This window comes from Empidonax traillii, unplaced genomic scaffold (assembly GCF_003031625.1).
Source record: "Empidonax traillii isolate 1590-97213 ecotype Southwest subspecies unplaced genomic scaffold, ASM303162v1 scaffold24:size2376012, whole genome shotgun sequence".
NCBI lineage: Eukaryota > Metazoa > Chordata > Aves > Passeriformes > Tyrannidae > Empidonax > Empidonax traillii.
In genome coordinates this window covers 1,557,030-1,573,435 of record NW_020955217.1, presented here as the reverse complement: position 1 = coordinate 1,573,435, position 16,406 = coordinate 1,557,030, and the positions used below count along the sequence as shown (strand labels likewise).

Genomic DNA, 16,406 nt, shown 5'->3' with positions numbered 1-16,406 from the left:
AGACACTGCAGTCATAACAATACCATAGATAAGAATAATAAGATTGCTCTGCAAGGAACATCTATAAGAAACACAAGATTTCTAGTAGTTCTAAACTTGCAAGATTTTACTGGAGGAAATGAGTGCTTTCCAGAAAAAGCCTTTGAAATGAGACAAAATTTAAGGCATGCCTGAGGGTAAGGGGACTCCAGCCCCTTAAAAGAATCCCAGCAATTACCTAACCTGCCAACTTTCCAACAAGATAAATGGAAGCACTGTAGCTTGAAGGTGCCTTGGTTTGAATGAGATGCAGTAAGTGAAGTCTCTCTGTTCTTTACAGGCATCATAGATCTGATAGTACTTATAAAAGAAGAATAGAGTTGGTGCCCTGCTGACTAAATTGTCCTCTAGAGGAGTATTAGTTACAGAGCTTCTTTGTTAACTAGGCTGTGTGCTTAAACCGCTGTGAATTTCTCTTATTAGTAGGCTTTTTAATAGCTTTACATATGGATATGCTAAGTAAATGCAAGTGTATCCATGTAATTTACGTATATGATGTGTACGTGTATAGTATTTGATATATAAATAAATGTTTGTGATGTGGAATTCACACAACTTCATTACTGTTCTGTTAAAATGAGGTAAAAGCAAGCATTAAAATACTAATAATAGGTGAACAGTTGATCGACTTCTGCTCTTTCTGTCCGGGTGCTTCACATAAAGTCTTTCTTCTGCTTCTCTTTAATTTCCCAATTAGTTTTTATGGATAACAGAGGTGTTTCGAAAGCCTTTATATGCTGGAAGTTTCCCGGTTGCTCGCCTACTCAAGTTTTATACATCAGAAGACTAAGTGAGGCCTCGAAGTGTATGTAAGGAAAAAAAAACAACCCCAACCAAAAAAACCCCAACCCAAACCAAAAAACCAGTCTGTGCTGGACAGCTGATATTTCTCATTTTGCCCACTGTAATACAGGGTAGGAGGTTGTATAGCACAACCCAGGCTTCTAGAGAGGCAGCAGCCCTTCATGCCATCCTGAGAGCAACCTCATTCTTGGCTTTCTTGATGGGTCTGATGAGTGAACACTACCATAGCATCCTCAGCAGATGAGCTGATTGTGAAGTTTCCCATTCCCAGGAGGAAATCCTGGTGCTTACCCAAGGCTCTGAGGGTGTGCTGAGCCTGCCAGTCTGCTCCCTCAGCCTGCACTGCGTGAGGGTGACATGGCTTCACTCTTTAAATAGGCTGGCGTCATGCAAGTTTTTCTTTTCCACTTCTGTGGAGGAGTTGCATCAGGTGGGTGAGGAAGTCCCTGGAAGGTAGGCACTTGAGGAAATGCCTGGAACTCATCAGTTGCTTCACCCTTGCGGGAGACTGGAGAAGTCAGATGCGACCTGATGGGAAAAGTGAATTTCATTGCTGTCCCCGAGTTTTGCCTTAGTCTGGAAGCAGCAGATAATTTCATCATGGACAGTGCTGCTTCATGGCTTTTTCATTATCCTGGCAAATTCGTTTTTTGAAGTACCTTGCAGCTTGCTGAAACAAATGAAGGCTTTACTCCACATCCTTTTAAAATCTCTGTTACTCTAAATGTTAACCTGTGTGTTTTCTATATCTTCTATCAGCTGGGTGCCTATCTGTTTTTTTACACAGAATTTTTATTCCTTTAGAATAGGCTCTATTCTGCTACATTCAGTTTTCAGGGGTTTATTACATGCTTTTTAGCAGCATTTGTTTTATCAGCACTTCCTGCAGCATTTGTTACACATAACGACAGCAGTGATTTGATTCCATTTAGAAGAATACGATATTATGTATGGAAAAGCAGTTATTGCTTACCTGTTTGCCAAATACATTCTACTATGAAAAATGTCTAGTGATGCTCTACACAGTACCAAGTTGTGCTATTTCTTGTTTACATTTTCTACAGTTAATAGTTTCAAAAAAGAAACAATGAAAATAGTTTATTGCCCATTTCACAATTAAATTTCCCTTTGTAGGGATTTGAAAGTGTACTCTCGAGTGAATACAGCTTCCACACATAGACCAAAGTTTCAGATTTAATTTTTGCATTTCTTATGCCTAATGAAATGCACGTACAATTTCATGCTCATCAGAAAAAGCAAAATTTAACTGTGATTAGAGTTGTTCTCAAAGTGTTTGTGGAAATTCATTGGAAATAAGGTCTGCAAGATGTTCTGCAGAGAGCTAAGTCAGATGGACCGTATTTACTAACTTAATGGACAAGGAGGAATAACATGTAGCATTCTAGGTGGCTTCTAATAAGTGTTATCAGTGCTTAAACCATTAATCCTTCTCTTCGCATGCCTTGGAAGACTATGTCTGTCTGTCGGGGCAGACTAGCCTTGAGCCTCCTTCATAGTGGAGGTAGTCATCAACAGGCAGGACTCTAACTCAAAAGTACACCACATGCATTTCGTCCATGTTCTGTCACTTCTAAAAACTTTATTTTTTGTTATAAAAATTAGGCAGCACTAAGGCTCTGCTTCCTGAGCTTTTTGCTCAGGCAAAGCCCAGTTCTTTTTGTGCTACTTGGATGAGGGGTCCCATTGTCTGTGGTGCAACCACTTGCATGAGCCAAACAAGTGAAGTCCATGTCAGCTGAAGTAGCACACCTTGTCATCCCAGTTTTTGGAAGCCTCAGAAGTCATTTAATGACCTATTTTATATGTGAGGTAGCTCTCTGCCTTTTGTTTGTGCCTTAAATTGCTAATACAAATAGTAACATGCTCCTTAACTTGTGCCCTACCAATAGCTACAGCTATTGGCACTTCACAGTTTGTATGAGGTTTTTCTGTGACGCTTAGGAATTAACATTTTTCCTGACATTTGGGGAGCATGTGCTTGTTTTGTCTCAGCTTTGTTGGTTTTTCATATCTGATCTTTAAATTATTTAAAAAAACCAAATTACTCCCACAGATTCAGAGACCAGTATAACTCCAGTGTTAGAGCTTCAGGGGGCATGTCCAGTAGTTCGTAGTTAGAATTCAATTGTACTGTGACCTACAAAGGAAGTTTTTTATTGAAAATGAAGTAGTTATGAACTGAAATGGAGTAACTGTTTAGCAGTGTATTCAGATGAAATAGAAGAGAAACTGTGAGCTGTACCCTGGTATTTGATGGACCTGTTAGAAGCAACCTTCATTGCTCCTCAGTGGCCAGCAAGGTCCAGTCCTGCTGCTGAGGGCAGGGCCTCTTATCATGTCTCTGGTGCAAGGCGAAGGAGCTGCATGGGAGTGTTAGAAGGGCTGTATATTTTACACCCTTCTCTCGATGTGATCATGGCTTAGAGTGAAGTGTATAAGCTGTGATTGTAACAGTAGCAAACCACAAAATGAAATACTGTGTGAAAGTGAAACTGATGTATCATTTTCATTAGTTTTGGTATGCTTAGGCAGAATTTGTGGGATTAATTTTGAAAGCTTAATCCAGATGGAAAAGGTTAAATTCAATGCTGAATGAATTGGGTTCGAATTCATCCGTTGCCCTTGCTTTTTCTTTTTCTCAAAAGAATTAGAGATTAAGCAGAGAATTGTGCGTACTATGCTTGTTTCCTGCCATCATTTAACTACATGAACCAACATTAAAGACAACCTCTCAGTTATCTGCTGCAATAAGTAAACGAATGAACCTCATTGCCACGCCAGTCTTGAGTCCTGTGGCCTTGAGTATTAGTTCATGCAACCACTTACGTTCTTTTTTCCTTTTTCCTCAGGATTTGTCTGGATCAATTGACGACTTGCCGACTGGAACTGAAGCAACTCTGAGCTCAGCTGTTAGCGCATCAGGCTCTACGAGCAGCCAAGGGGAGCAGAGCAACCCTGCACAGTCTCCGTTCTCCCCTCATGCTTCTCCACATCTCTCTGGCATCCCCGGGGGCCCTTCGCCTTCCCCCGTAGGCTCACCTGTTGGAAGCAACCAGTCAAGATCTGGTCCCATTTCTCCAGCAAGTATTCCAGGTAAGTTTGTTCCAACAAACAAAATTAAACCAATAAATAGGTTTATTAAATACATAAATAAATACTCCTGTATTCCAAGTTAATTTATTTTCTGAGAATCCTAGATTTTTAGGGCCCTTTTCTGAAAAAAAATGCATACTTAGAGCAGGAGTAAATTCCATCTAAACTTCATCTAAACTGTTTGATAAGTGTTTTTATCATCAACAAGTGTGACTACTTGATTGTAGTTTTAGTATTTAGTTTGTGTGTCATCTCTCACAGATTTCTCTCTTACTATTTACGGAGTCCTTTTTTAGTTCTAACAGTGTATTTTTGTAGGGTTTGACTCTTGAGCTTGTATAGTGGTTGTAGTGGTTACAGACCTACAGGACGAGGTAGAGGTTTTCCAATCCCATACTGTGACAGTATAATTTTGGACATGAATGCAGAATATTGCAGGAGATATTTCTTAATATTTGCAAAAGTTAGCAAGTTACTAGGAATTCAGCCCCACCAGTAATAACTGGAATACCAGTGGCATCCTTGCCACCTGCTCTCTTGTGCAGTATAGAATATGACACATAGTCATTCATGTACATTCAGAAATCTGTGGAAATCTGTTAAGATGCCCAGAAGAAAAAAATCGCATGCATTAATTCCAATTCTTACCCATCTGCCATGTTACTTGCAGGGATTCAAGCAACAATGTGTATTTGGTATTTCAGATGAGTTTATTCTCTTTCTGATGCTCAAGTTTTTTTATTATTTTCTGACATTGTGAATACTAGGGGAATTCCTAAGAGTGCAAGAGTGCTGACATTACCCTAGGGATAGCATCAGTTGCTGACAAAACCACAAAATAATAAACATAGAGCTCAGTCAAAAGAAACAAAAGCAGTGGTGCCTTTTCATTAGATGACTTGAGTGTTGCTATAAACCAAGTGCAGATTAAAATTCAGTGAGTAGCGTGTGTTTTGGCATTCGATACAAAGGTATCTGTGTAAAATGTTTCTGCCTGTTTGTATACAGAGGTTAAACTAGATAAGCAAAGGGAAGTAAGCTCAGTACACACAGGAATGTTGCATACTAAATGTGGCCTGAGCATGTCAAGCCCTGATGCTGTGTGCATGCCCTGCAGTTATTTCTTCCATCTCCAGCCACTCTGACTGGCAGCACATTCTCAGGTGGAGCAGGAATAATGGGGGCAGAGTCAGGACTAGAGTATTTGCTTTATATGCAGTGTGGTAGCTTTGTATTTGCAAGGTAGTTCCCAGTACATGGTGCAGAAATCCATCCTTGTTGTTGAGTGAAGCCGGGTAGTCCACCTGTCTGGAAAGGTGACATTTTCCCACAGTCAGATTCAGGCAAGTAAATGGATTGTCATTTTAGCAGCCTGACTGCTGAATAGGGAAAGAATGTTGAGATGTTGAAAATAGCTTTATTGTAGCCGTGATTGGTAAGGATGGGAATAAGACAATGGGAAATAAGTAGGGGAAGGTAATAACTTTTATGAAACCAATTGATCCCTGTGGGGTAAAAACAGAAGAGATGTGGGCTCAGAGGTCGGAGTCAGAGCCACTTCATTATTTCAGCAGAGCCCCAAAAGCTCATATTTGTAACTCTCCAAGTGAAAAGCATTGCCTCTTCCTACAAACTGTTCCACCATTTTGCACAGTGGTTTTCTAGTCTGCTATGGAAACACAAAAGCAGTTCTTTCTCAGGAAAGATATTTATGAATGCTGCTAAATCAAAATCGTCTGCCACTGTTTCCCTGTCATAGACCAGCTCTTGGTCTTTGCAGCTCTTCTGCTAAAGGTGAACTCCCAGGCATGAGCTAAGGTGGTGCTCTCTGGAGAGGAGACAGACAGCTGCCATAGCATCGCTGCTGATGCTGGTGCTGCGTTTCCCAAGCTACAGAATGACACTGCTAAGGCTGCTATTTAAAACCCTGTGATTAGTGGCATGCCACTGGGTGGTGGGGCTTTCAAGCTGTACGAATTAGACTATGCTTTCACCTAAGTGTGTTCCCATCATTGTGCTCCATTATGAGGACTTTGGTAGCTTTTATCATCAGCCAGATTCATGAGACCCTATGAAATGTAGCAAAGAGCTTGTTTGCGTTTCTGTGGCTGTTTGCAGTGTTCAGGTTGTGGCCGTTTTTAAACATAGATTGTGTACTACAGTACCTTGCCTTTAATAATTTTGTTCACTGCTATTTTCCTCTCCGTTCTCACCCTACCCTTGTTTGTTCTGACCTCATTCCTCTCCTATTACCTCCTGCAATGTTGTGCCACAGCTTCTCAATGTGACATAGATTGGCTCTTTCAATCATTCTCTCTCCAGCAAGTCATTGTAAAATGAGCAGCTGTTGTGTTGCTGATAGCTATGGCTAGGGAAAGCCAAAATGTTGCAGGGGGTTCTTGGTGGGAAGGCCGTTAAAATAAAGGTGTTGCTTTCCCAGGGTTTACTGGAAGAGAAGCATCCTTTTCCCAATGCCTCCTTCCTTGCAACAAAATTAAAGATAATTTAACATCAAAAGGGCAGACAAACAAACAGCCCCCTATTAAACTTCCCAAATGGCTGATTCTCTTCTGCCTGTTTAAGCTGTCTCTGCACCCCACTGCAACCCTGCAACCCCTCATTGCTTTCTGCTGCACGCCACGAATTTCACAGGAACAGCCTGGCACAGGCAGCACTGACATTGGCACGTCCCTAGCTCAGTGGGCATTTCCTTCCTGTGCTCTCTGAAATACTGGATGGATATTTTGTGTGGTAAGTGGCACACACATATACAGCCTTTGTTTCCATTCGCATTACTGGAAAAGATTGGGGAGATTAAGTCCTAAGAGCAGAAAAAGCAACTTGGATGGCTTTTGTTCAGAAAGGTGGTTTTCTCTCAAAATGGTTAACACTTCTTGTTCAGACACGCGTTCATTACAGGGCTGAAATCCTACTCTTCTATGGTTTTTACTGATTCAAAATGACAATTTGATTTCCTGATAAGTAGATCATTATTCTGCTTTGCCAGAAATCCTGATCTCTTTATTTTGTGGCCCTCTTTATAATTAGGGTGCATGGTCTTCCAGAGAATGAGATGAGATGCCCTGCGCTGCTTTGGGTCTTGAACTGTGCCTGATTCAACCCTAAACCATTAGTGGAAGCTGATGCAGCACATCATCAAAATGCACTGCTGTTGCCAGAAGATTTAGTGGCTGTTAATTTCACTTTTCTCTTTTTTTTTCTTTTCCCTCCTGCTTCAACCATTCCAGTTTACTAACAAAGCAAAAATGTAAATAAGCTAAGCTATCCTTTGTCCCCCCCATTCCCAATTTTGATCTCACTGGCCAAAGGCTTTTGTCAGCTCTTTCTCCCTTGCGGTGTAAGCAGCAAAAATTTTTAATATTAAGAGTTCTGTGGAAGATTGCTGATAGGCCAGGAATCCCTTAACCCATGATGGACAAGCAGATCTTGTACAAGTTAATAGATTCTATTGTTTTTAAACCCCTATAGCAATTTTTACCTGTATAGAAGAGAAGGGTGTGCTATACTAAGAATGAATAGCAAATGCTGCCTTTAGAAACGTGTAAATGTATTTTTTTTCACAGAGATTAGTTTTTTGATTTGTGCTTTTAATGTTGCATGTACTTTCTGAAGAAACAACCTTAATTTCACTCTGTTAAATATCAGCATTGTTGTTTTTATTGCGATTGATGTCTTCTTTCACTGAGGATACAGATGAAGTTGTAATTTTCATAAAGAAATCCATTTGTGGATACTCTGGCTTGGGAATGTTATTACCAGTCTTCTTAATTTATGTTAACCAGTGGTCAGCACCCTCCTCTGATTAAAAATACCCCAAAATTTTAATTCTGATAAGTACATGAGTCAATAGATGCATTCCGTTCAGTGTTCAACTCTACTTTCTGCAAACCTGGAGGTTTTATGCACCTGTATTGATCAGCTAGATGGCTTGAATTGCAAGACCTGTCAGAATTACATCATTACAGCCAGCATTTCAGGCAAAAAAAGAAGCAAGAATGGGAATGGGATACCCAGAGAGAACAGTAACAGTAATTCTTGCCTTGGTGTGGATATTAGTCAGTGTATGGCTAGACTAGAGTGATTTAAATGCTGAGAGAAGTTAAACATGAGCAATAGTCAATCATAGTCCAAAGGGACATAGTACTGCAAAAATCTGAAGAGGAGTGATACTTTCTTTCATGCCTTATAAAAAGAGAGGCCTAAGAATTGAACTGTTTCCAGAAGTTGCTACAGCAACACAAGCCAATAGGACAAATCTTGTTTTAAACAAGAATTTGGAAAAATCTTTTCCTTGGAAATGAGCTATCCCACATACTTACCCCATGAACCACCACTACTCTGAAATTATATGGCACGTACTGCTTTTAAACATTGTTTGAGGGAGAGAAGACTACCACATGAAAGTAATAAATGTTTTTTAATGTCTTTGTCGGTGACATGGAGGGTGGGGTTGAGGGCACCCTCAGTGAGCTTGCCTGTATGAGCCTCAAGAACCTCAACGAGGCAAAGTGCAGGGTCCTGTGCCTGAGTCGGGGCAATCCCAAGCACAAGTATAGGCTGTGCAGAGAATGGATCAGGACTAGCCCTGGGGAGAAGAACTTGGTGGTATTGGTGGATGAGAAACTCAGCAAGACCTAGCAATGCGCATTGCAGCCCAGAGAGCCAACTGTATCATGGGCTGCATCAAAAGAGGCACAACCAGCAGGTCAAGGGAGGTGATTCTTCCCCTCTGCTTTTCTCTGGTGAGATCCCACGTGGAGTGCTGCATCCAGTGCTGAGGCCTCCAACACAAGAAGAAGCTATGTTGGAGTGGGTCCAGAGGAAGGCCATGAAAATGATCACAGGGGCTGGAGCATCTCTCCTATGAAGATAGGGTGAGAGAGCTGGGGTTGCTTAGTCTGGAGAAGAGCACTCTCCGGGGAGACTTTATAGCAGCCTTCCAGTACTTAAAGGGGGCTTACAGTAAGGCAGGAGGGGAACTGTTTAAAAGGACATGTAGTGATAGGACAAGGGGGAATGGCTTTAAACTGAGAGTAGGTTTAAATTAGATTTTGAGAAGAAATTCTTTGCTGTGAGAGTAGTGAGGCACTGGAACAGTTTGCCCAGAGAAGCTGTGGATGCCCCATCCCTGGAAGTGTTCCAGGCCGGGTTGGATGATGCTTTTAGCAACCTGCTCTAGTGGAAGGTGTCCCTGCCTGTGACATGGGGATTGGAACTAGATGAACTTTAAGGTCCCTTCCAACTCAAACAGTTCTGTGATTCTGTGAATTTGTAATACTATGTTCTTGTTGAAATTTTAGATACCCTAAAATAATTGCAAAATCAGAGAGGGAATTATATCCTTGTAAAATGGATATGATCCCCCTGTCTAGAAAGATTATTTTAACACATCTATCAGTGTTTCCCCCCTGGCTTCTCCGGAGGCAAAAATCTTGCAACAGCTTGTTGCAAGGAAGATGCATGCTGTTCATTGGCATCCAGACCAGAAAAAAAAACCAAAACACAAAATGCCATTGACGTAGCTATGTTCTTAATCACTGCTAGGGCACAAAACATCTATTCAGCAGTTTTGCAAATCTAGAATGCTTACAAATGAAATATGTGAATGTTTCACATAGTAGTAGTTTAAAACCTTTTCTTTTGAATGGCTTGAACAATATTTAGAGTTTTTCTCTCTTTTCAAATGATGAGAAAATAAGCATATTATAAGAAGCTTTAGCTCAAGGCATTGCTTCTAGCATGAGGAGCATCTAACCCATGATACCAGTTAGACTTCAGCCCAGGTCACAACTGATGAATAATCAGTTGTCTTAAGCCTTCATGAATTAACTAAATAGTCTGAGTTTAATTTCATGAGGAGAGCCCATACAATAAAAGGCACTTCTGTCACACTTGCAGTCTGGCCAGAGAGATCAAGGAGGTGTCCTTCTCTGCAGAGGTGGTCTTCCCAGAACAGGTGCAGGGGATGAAATGAGACAGAGGCACGCTGTTCAAGCTCTTCCTGTTAGGTTTTCCTGATGACAGAGAGTTTCTTATTCCAGTACCATCAACCTGCTGTTTTTTACTGGCCCAAAGTTAAGCATCAGATAGAAAAACAGTAAATCACCAAAACCAGCATGCCCTGTGGTGGTTATTTTTTAGGCGTCGTTTAGGGGGTTTAGTTTTTAGTAGTTTCAATTGCTTCATATCTGGTGTATCAGTGTTTATATTTCACAGTCACACATTCCAGTTTCAGTGTTTAATTTCTGTGTAAGCCAGACACAAACATTTCTACCGCATGCACTGAACCTCCTGAGGGGTCTTCGGAGCACAGCACTGAGAGTTGTCCAGCACCTTACAAAAGCTTCTTGTAAACCTCCCACAGATGGCCAGATCAGTGGTGCTCATATCCCCATAGCTGTGCTCTGCCCCATACCTGGTTTGTCCTGTTTGTTGATTCCTGCCAGGCCTGTTTTCATCATCCTGGCAATGGCTGAACAGCCAGCATGGCAGGGCATCTGCTGCTGTGGACACTGTGGCAGCATGCGTATGACAGGCCACTTCTTGTAGCTCTGTGAGTCATCGGTAGCACCGTGCTGGTATAAATCCATCCAGAGTATGAGGACTGTTGAAATCCAATTAAAATATTTGCATAATTATGCATGTGCTCTGCTTCTTGTAATAAAATTCAAATATACTTAACCACAACCACCAAGATTTGACAGGTATGTTTGTTGTTAGTTTCAGATGTATGCTTTAAGGCCAGCCTTGGACAATTACTGTTTACATTCGATCATTAACCTTTTCATTTCTTTCTTACTTTTTCTGCTCAACCCACATATGGTTTTGTCAGGGAAACTAAAGCGGCGCGTATTTGTTTTTGAACGTTTGGGGTTTTTTTTACTCTGTCATTACTTGGCTACTCAAACACAGATTGTCTCTCTTTCTTTGTGTTGGCAAATAGGGCATTAATTTGCGCTTTATCGTAAGTGTAAAGGTTGTCTTTCGCTCCCTCGTCTCTTGCAATACCAAGCAGTGATTGATGAGCAAATGGGAAAAGTCTCTCACATCTCTATCAGTGTGTTTTTGTTGTTGTTGACAGATGGTTGTTACACCTAGATAAAATAGAGCGTAAATGTCATAAGTGGTTTGGTTTCTGTGATGGGATAGGCTGTTGCAGTTTTCAGTTTTTCAGTGGACTATGTATCACTGCCATTAGAGATATTTAAAGCGGCCTTCATGCTTCATAGTTAGTGTCAGACTTGGCTAGACAGATACGTGGTGTGTCCCTCCTTAGTATAAGGAATCTGAACAATTAAAAATATGGCTTGAATTAATTCTGCCCCAACTAGAAAATAGCCACTTAGATTCAAAAGAAGAGCATTTTCACTACCTCCAAATAATATCTTTTTGAAAAAATTAATAAAAACCAAGATATCCTTCCTCCTCCTTAGAGACAAAATTCATGCAGGTTGAGCTGCAGCTTGAAATATTTGAGTGTCCCTTTGACAGCATGGCTCTGTAGGTAGATATGGAAGTCAGATTGCAAAGTGGGTTTTTAGAAAGCAAACACGAAAGAACAATTCACTCCGTTGGCCAGCTTTTCTGTTTGTTCCCCATTTCCAGATAACAGTGGACTCAAATTGTTGTGATGTGTTGATTGATTACAGCCGTTAAGTTTCTTAGTAATCAGTTTCATCACTTATTCTCAATTCATGCTTGCACCTTTGATTTCTCTTCCACAACAGGGTGATGTGGGTTGTCGTTGACTAATGAAGAACAGAATTGGTTTCGGCGTGAGACAAACGGAATGCCGACACCAATCCCAAAATGCATTAATCTTTAATAATCCACATCTGCATGTTTATAAATGATATAACCAGGGGTTGCTAATGTTGATACTCCCCCTTCCAAACAGAAGCTGACATAGGAGTTAGTGTTTGCAAACTGCATGAGAGGCACGTGGCCGCGCGTGGTGCGTGTGACCTTGCGGAGGGAGCTCGCCAGATGAAAGTTCTCGGTTGATTAAAAATACATGAAGAATTACTTTGCTTCTGCACCAGTCTTTGGAGCTTATCGTTGTTGGGCAAGATGAAATATGGCATGATAGATCTTGTCTTCTAGGGAGATCAGACCCGCCAAATGGTTTTTGGAAGCAGGTTTGCCTCAAGGTGCTTTTATCCTTTATGCATTCAACTTGCCCTTTTCTTCCCCATCCCTGAGAACCGTTGAGACCAGGGCTGTGTAATATGCGATATAATGCAATAAGAAAAACTAGATTAGCTAAGAGTTCGTTCCTTTTGAGGGTAGTATTAGTGAGAGCACATACACTTTGCCACTAAAACGCTCGTTAATCACAGGCAATGATGCAGTATGAGGAGTAGCAGGCAGGACTAGCTAAACAGTTCATTGCCACATAGCGCTGCTCCAGTGTCCACCTGCTTGCTAAACCTGAGAGAGGTGGGAAGAGCAGGGAGGACTCAAACTCCATCACTGATGGTCTTCTGAGATAATGCTGCTTGATGATGAGTATTTATTCTGAGAAATTCTTACATGTAGCTGGATCAAGGGAAAAGAAATACGGATAAGAAACAGCAATTCTAGGTCACATTCACACAATCTTTTCTATCTTGCATGTATTCACACTGCAGGTATCATAAATGAAAATTGTTATACTGTTTGTTTAGATTTTGGCAATGTTAAAGTTAGGAATTAAGGGTTTTATTAGGTGGCAAATACTAGAAGTGTATGTCTCCTATGTCTGTTGTACTTCTCGGGCTCTTAAACTCAGTTAACACAGTGAGGAACAGCTTAGAGAAAAAAAACCTCCTCATAGTTATAAATGCAGTCTAGAGAATAAGCATAGCTAATAAAAAATTCTTCCTTTTGGAACTTGGATTAAATCCCTGAGTGGAATTCTGTAGTTTTAAGTTTCAGGTGTATGGCAGGGTAGGTTTCATTTCTGGAAGGAAGAAATGAGTCAAATGTAAGAAAGAAATACTACTGTCTGCTTTGTTAGGAGCTTTTAGATATTTATCACTTGCATCAATTACAATTTTATATTCTGCTTAATTGACATAAAGAAATTGAGAATGGTTTTTCACCAGCTGAAGTCTATGCTTTTTGCTTTAACAAACATGTAATGGTGTGTCCCAAGTAATTACGGATTACTAGATCCATACAACCCTTTGCAATCTTCTACTTCAGTCTAAACGCAAGCAAAACTGCCATTTTTATAAAAAGCTTAAAAGGACAGAGTGAAAAAAACACAGTATGATTACAGGGTTTGGAACATTCCCTAAAGAACATAGACACTTTTTTCCAACGCTTTGCGCAAATTTAAGAAAATATAATTTACAAAATGTAAAAGCAATTCAGGGGCCCCATAGAGGTGTGAGAGAAGGTGCTGGCAAGCTGCGGCCGCAGCCTCTCCCAACCCCTCTCATACCAATTCACGCTGTCGCTTTGGAGGGACGTGGTGACACGGAGTGCAAAACATGTGGAGGGGCGGTTAAACGAGACTTTAGAGGGGGGAAAAAAAGAAATTAAGTCAGTGACTGAGCTTTGAAGAAGTCTGTCTAGTGCAGAGCAGCAAGCGAGTGGGGAAGAAAGGAGCAAGCACCTCATCTAATCTTTCTCCTGGGGACCCAAGTGGACAAATTGGCAACCCTGTTCACAGCGTTCCCCCCCCACCCTTTGTAGCGTAAGAACTGCTAATCGGATCCATGCTGCTGCAACTGTGGTTAGTTATTAACAGAATAAAAGCAGATTTCTTCAAAAGAACGGGTTGGGGAAAACGGCTCTACAAAATTGCAAGGTTGTTAGAATCTTAAATGCACAGCAGTCGGTTTTTTCCTATTCTGAATTAGGCGATGAATACGGCCTTTCATCTGTCACTGTGCCCATTTCTTCAGAAGACAGCCAAACATTAGGCTTCTCAAAGCAAAAAAAAAAAAAAAAAAAAAAAAAAAAAAAAAAAAAAAAAAAAAAAAAAAAGAAAAAAAATTGTTTGAAAGAGGAAAAATATTGGGGAGCAGGAAGAATAGGAAAACGAGAAGGAGAAATCAGGTTTTGTTTTTATTAATTTGGCCTGGTGAGAGAAATACGAGCTTGCCTGCTCTATTCAGTTCCTGCGTGCCCGCTGCTGTGAGCCACCATTTCTGAATGCAGGGATTAGAAAAGATTTAACTGGTTGCTATCCTGGGCTGCTCCATGCTGGATTGGCCTCCAGCAGAAATACCCTTGGCTGGAAACTCTCCCAAGCTTAATGGAAATAATGCATTAAATGGACGGGGAGTTAGGCAGAAGCAAAAGCAGAAAGAATTTGATTTCTCCAAATGAAACTTCTCATAACTGTAAAGTGATATTACAAGTCTGGAGTGGGTGTTACTGAGGATAGAAAAGCAGTGATTCCTAGATTTAGACTGACTTATGTCTTCACTTAAACAAATAAATAAATGGTGCATCCTTAATTTTGAGGAGCGCTAGTGCTTTCCCAGTTTGCAGCAGGATTTTGGAATCTGTCAGAGAGGAATAGTCTTCAGGCAGACAGGTGCTTGCTGTAACCTACTGGAAAGTCACTCATTATTCAGGTGAGTCGCAGCCTTTTGAAGATTCCCATTGGCGGCTTGCCTTTGGGCTTTTTTCCAAAATCTCAGGGGAAGGTGCTTCACTTTGATCCAAATGCAGAGGTGACTTCTGGATGGGGCATGGATGAAACAGACCCTCCCGGCAGTCTGTTGCTGCTCTCCCTTCCCCTCTGGAGCAAAATGAGCTTTGGCCTTGGAGGGCAGTATATTTGCTTTCCTGCCCCTTGACACCAAGCCCACTGTCAGTTCGGGCAGTACTAACAATTATTTCACTTCCTACTCATGAGTATTTGTTACAGCGTTCATACGTTACTCAGAGGTTACACAGCCTGGGAATAATACTTAGATGTCTAATTTGACAGACCCCAGTTTCAGCTACTTAATTCTTTTTCTAAAGTTCATAATATAATGAATTACTCTGTAGTAAGGGTGACATTTGGATGGTGTTCTGTAAGTAATGCCTTGGGACAACACACTGAATAATGAGGATGAAACAAAATATTGAATAGCCACCTCATCCCGTCAGTGTCGACTTTGCTTTGAATTAAATGTTATGTCAAACAAGTAGCTTCTACTCAGGAAACAAAGATGTTTATACTCTTGCATCTGTGCAGAGAAAAGACAGAGCTAGGGTTCTCCAAGCCACCTTAGTTCAGGGTTGCATTTTTTAATGGGGATTTGAGAGCAATTTAAGACTTCAGTTACGGTGACATCTCTGGAACTCGCTCACAACCCCATTCTTGATATGATAAATGTGGCATAAATAGAAAAAAGAAGATGAGAATATAACTTTCAAGAGTTGGTAGTCTGAGTACTGCATACTTTTTTGAGAAGAACAGTGGTTTTTTACCTTTTGTTGATTTCATGTGGATTGTGAGTGATACTGATTTATGTTAGGGAATCTTGTGTCTTTGAAGCATGATGCACTTTTTTTTAATAGGTAATATGGAAAATCAGGGCTAGGCCCAACAAGTGTCTTGATAAATTTTTGTAATGTAGAACATCCATAAGTTTACCATGAGTTGATAAGTGTCTTGTTTAAAGAAGTTTTGCATTGCTGCTGTGGGACAAATCAGTCACTTGCAAGTCTTGCCTCCAGCAAGCCATTCGGCCAGCCACCAAAAGCATCGCAAGGTGGGAGGCTTCTGGGTTTGGGCTGGAGCTTCTGGGTCAGGGAGGTGGAAATTGTCTCAGTGAGCAGGGTGCAGTGGATTACCAACACTGCTGGTGCTAGCAAAGGGTTATTAGCTGCAGTGTGGCACTGAGCAAAACCAGAAGGTTTAGTCTGAATGTACTTGACTCTGTGTGTCCCAGCACAGCCACAGCTGCTGTATCTAAAAGGGTCCTCATGTCTCAGGCCTTTTAAAACATCTGCACTCAGATTACCGCATAGATACGAGGAAGGTTTTAATATTTTGTGTGTCTTAATTTGAGAGGATATGCAGACAGCCCCTGCTTTTTACTGGAATGAATAAGTCATTTAAAAAATACTGTTGATACAACAGGAAGCTTGGCTACAATGCATAAATTAAGGAAGAAAATCATCTTTATTCTTTAGGGGTCATAGGCTTTGTAAGATGAAGAGATAACATAAAACACATGACCAATTTTCCTTTATGCTACCCATAGAAAAATTTCTTTCCTTTGAGGTCATTTTGCCTCACTTTCAATTTCCTGAAAAGCTCATTTGAAACACTCCCATATAGAAGTCTACTTATGTTGTTTCATTTCTGATGTAGGGATCTGAGACCCAGAATGTCCCTTCTGGTCTGTAAACCTTTACTGTCACATCTACTGTGCGATGGTTATCCCATTATTTTATCAGATTTCATCTTGATCACTAGATTTTCAGGACCTTAT

At 40.8% G+C, this 16,406-nt stretch overlaps 1 protein-coding gene across 9 annotated transcripts in view; it reads left to right on the top strand.

Annotated features, from left to right (window-relative positions):
- ARID1B (AT-rich interaction domain 1B) overlaps positions 1-16,406 on the top strand; it is a 325,355-nt gene that overhangs the window by 222,097 nt on the left and 86,852 nt on the right. For all 9 annotated transcript variants that reach the window (XM_027905010.1, XM_027905001.1, XM_027905021.1 and 6 more), the window contains one exon: positions 3,714-3,957. In XM_027905010.1, the coding sequence (XP_027760811.1) occupies positions 3,714-3,957 (244 nt within the window). The remainder of the gene's footprint in view (positions 1-3,713; positions 3,958-16,406) is intronic.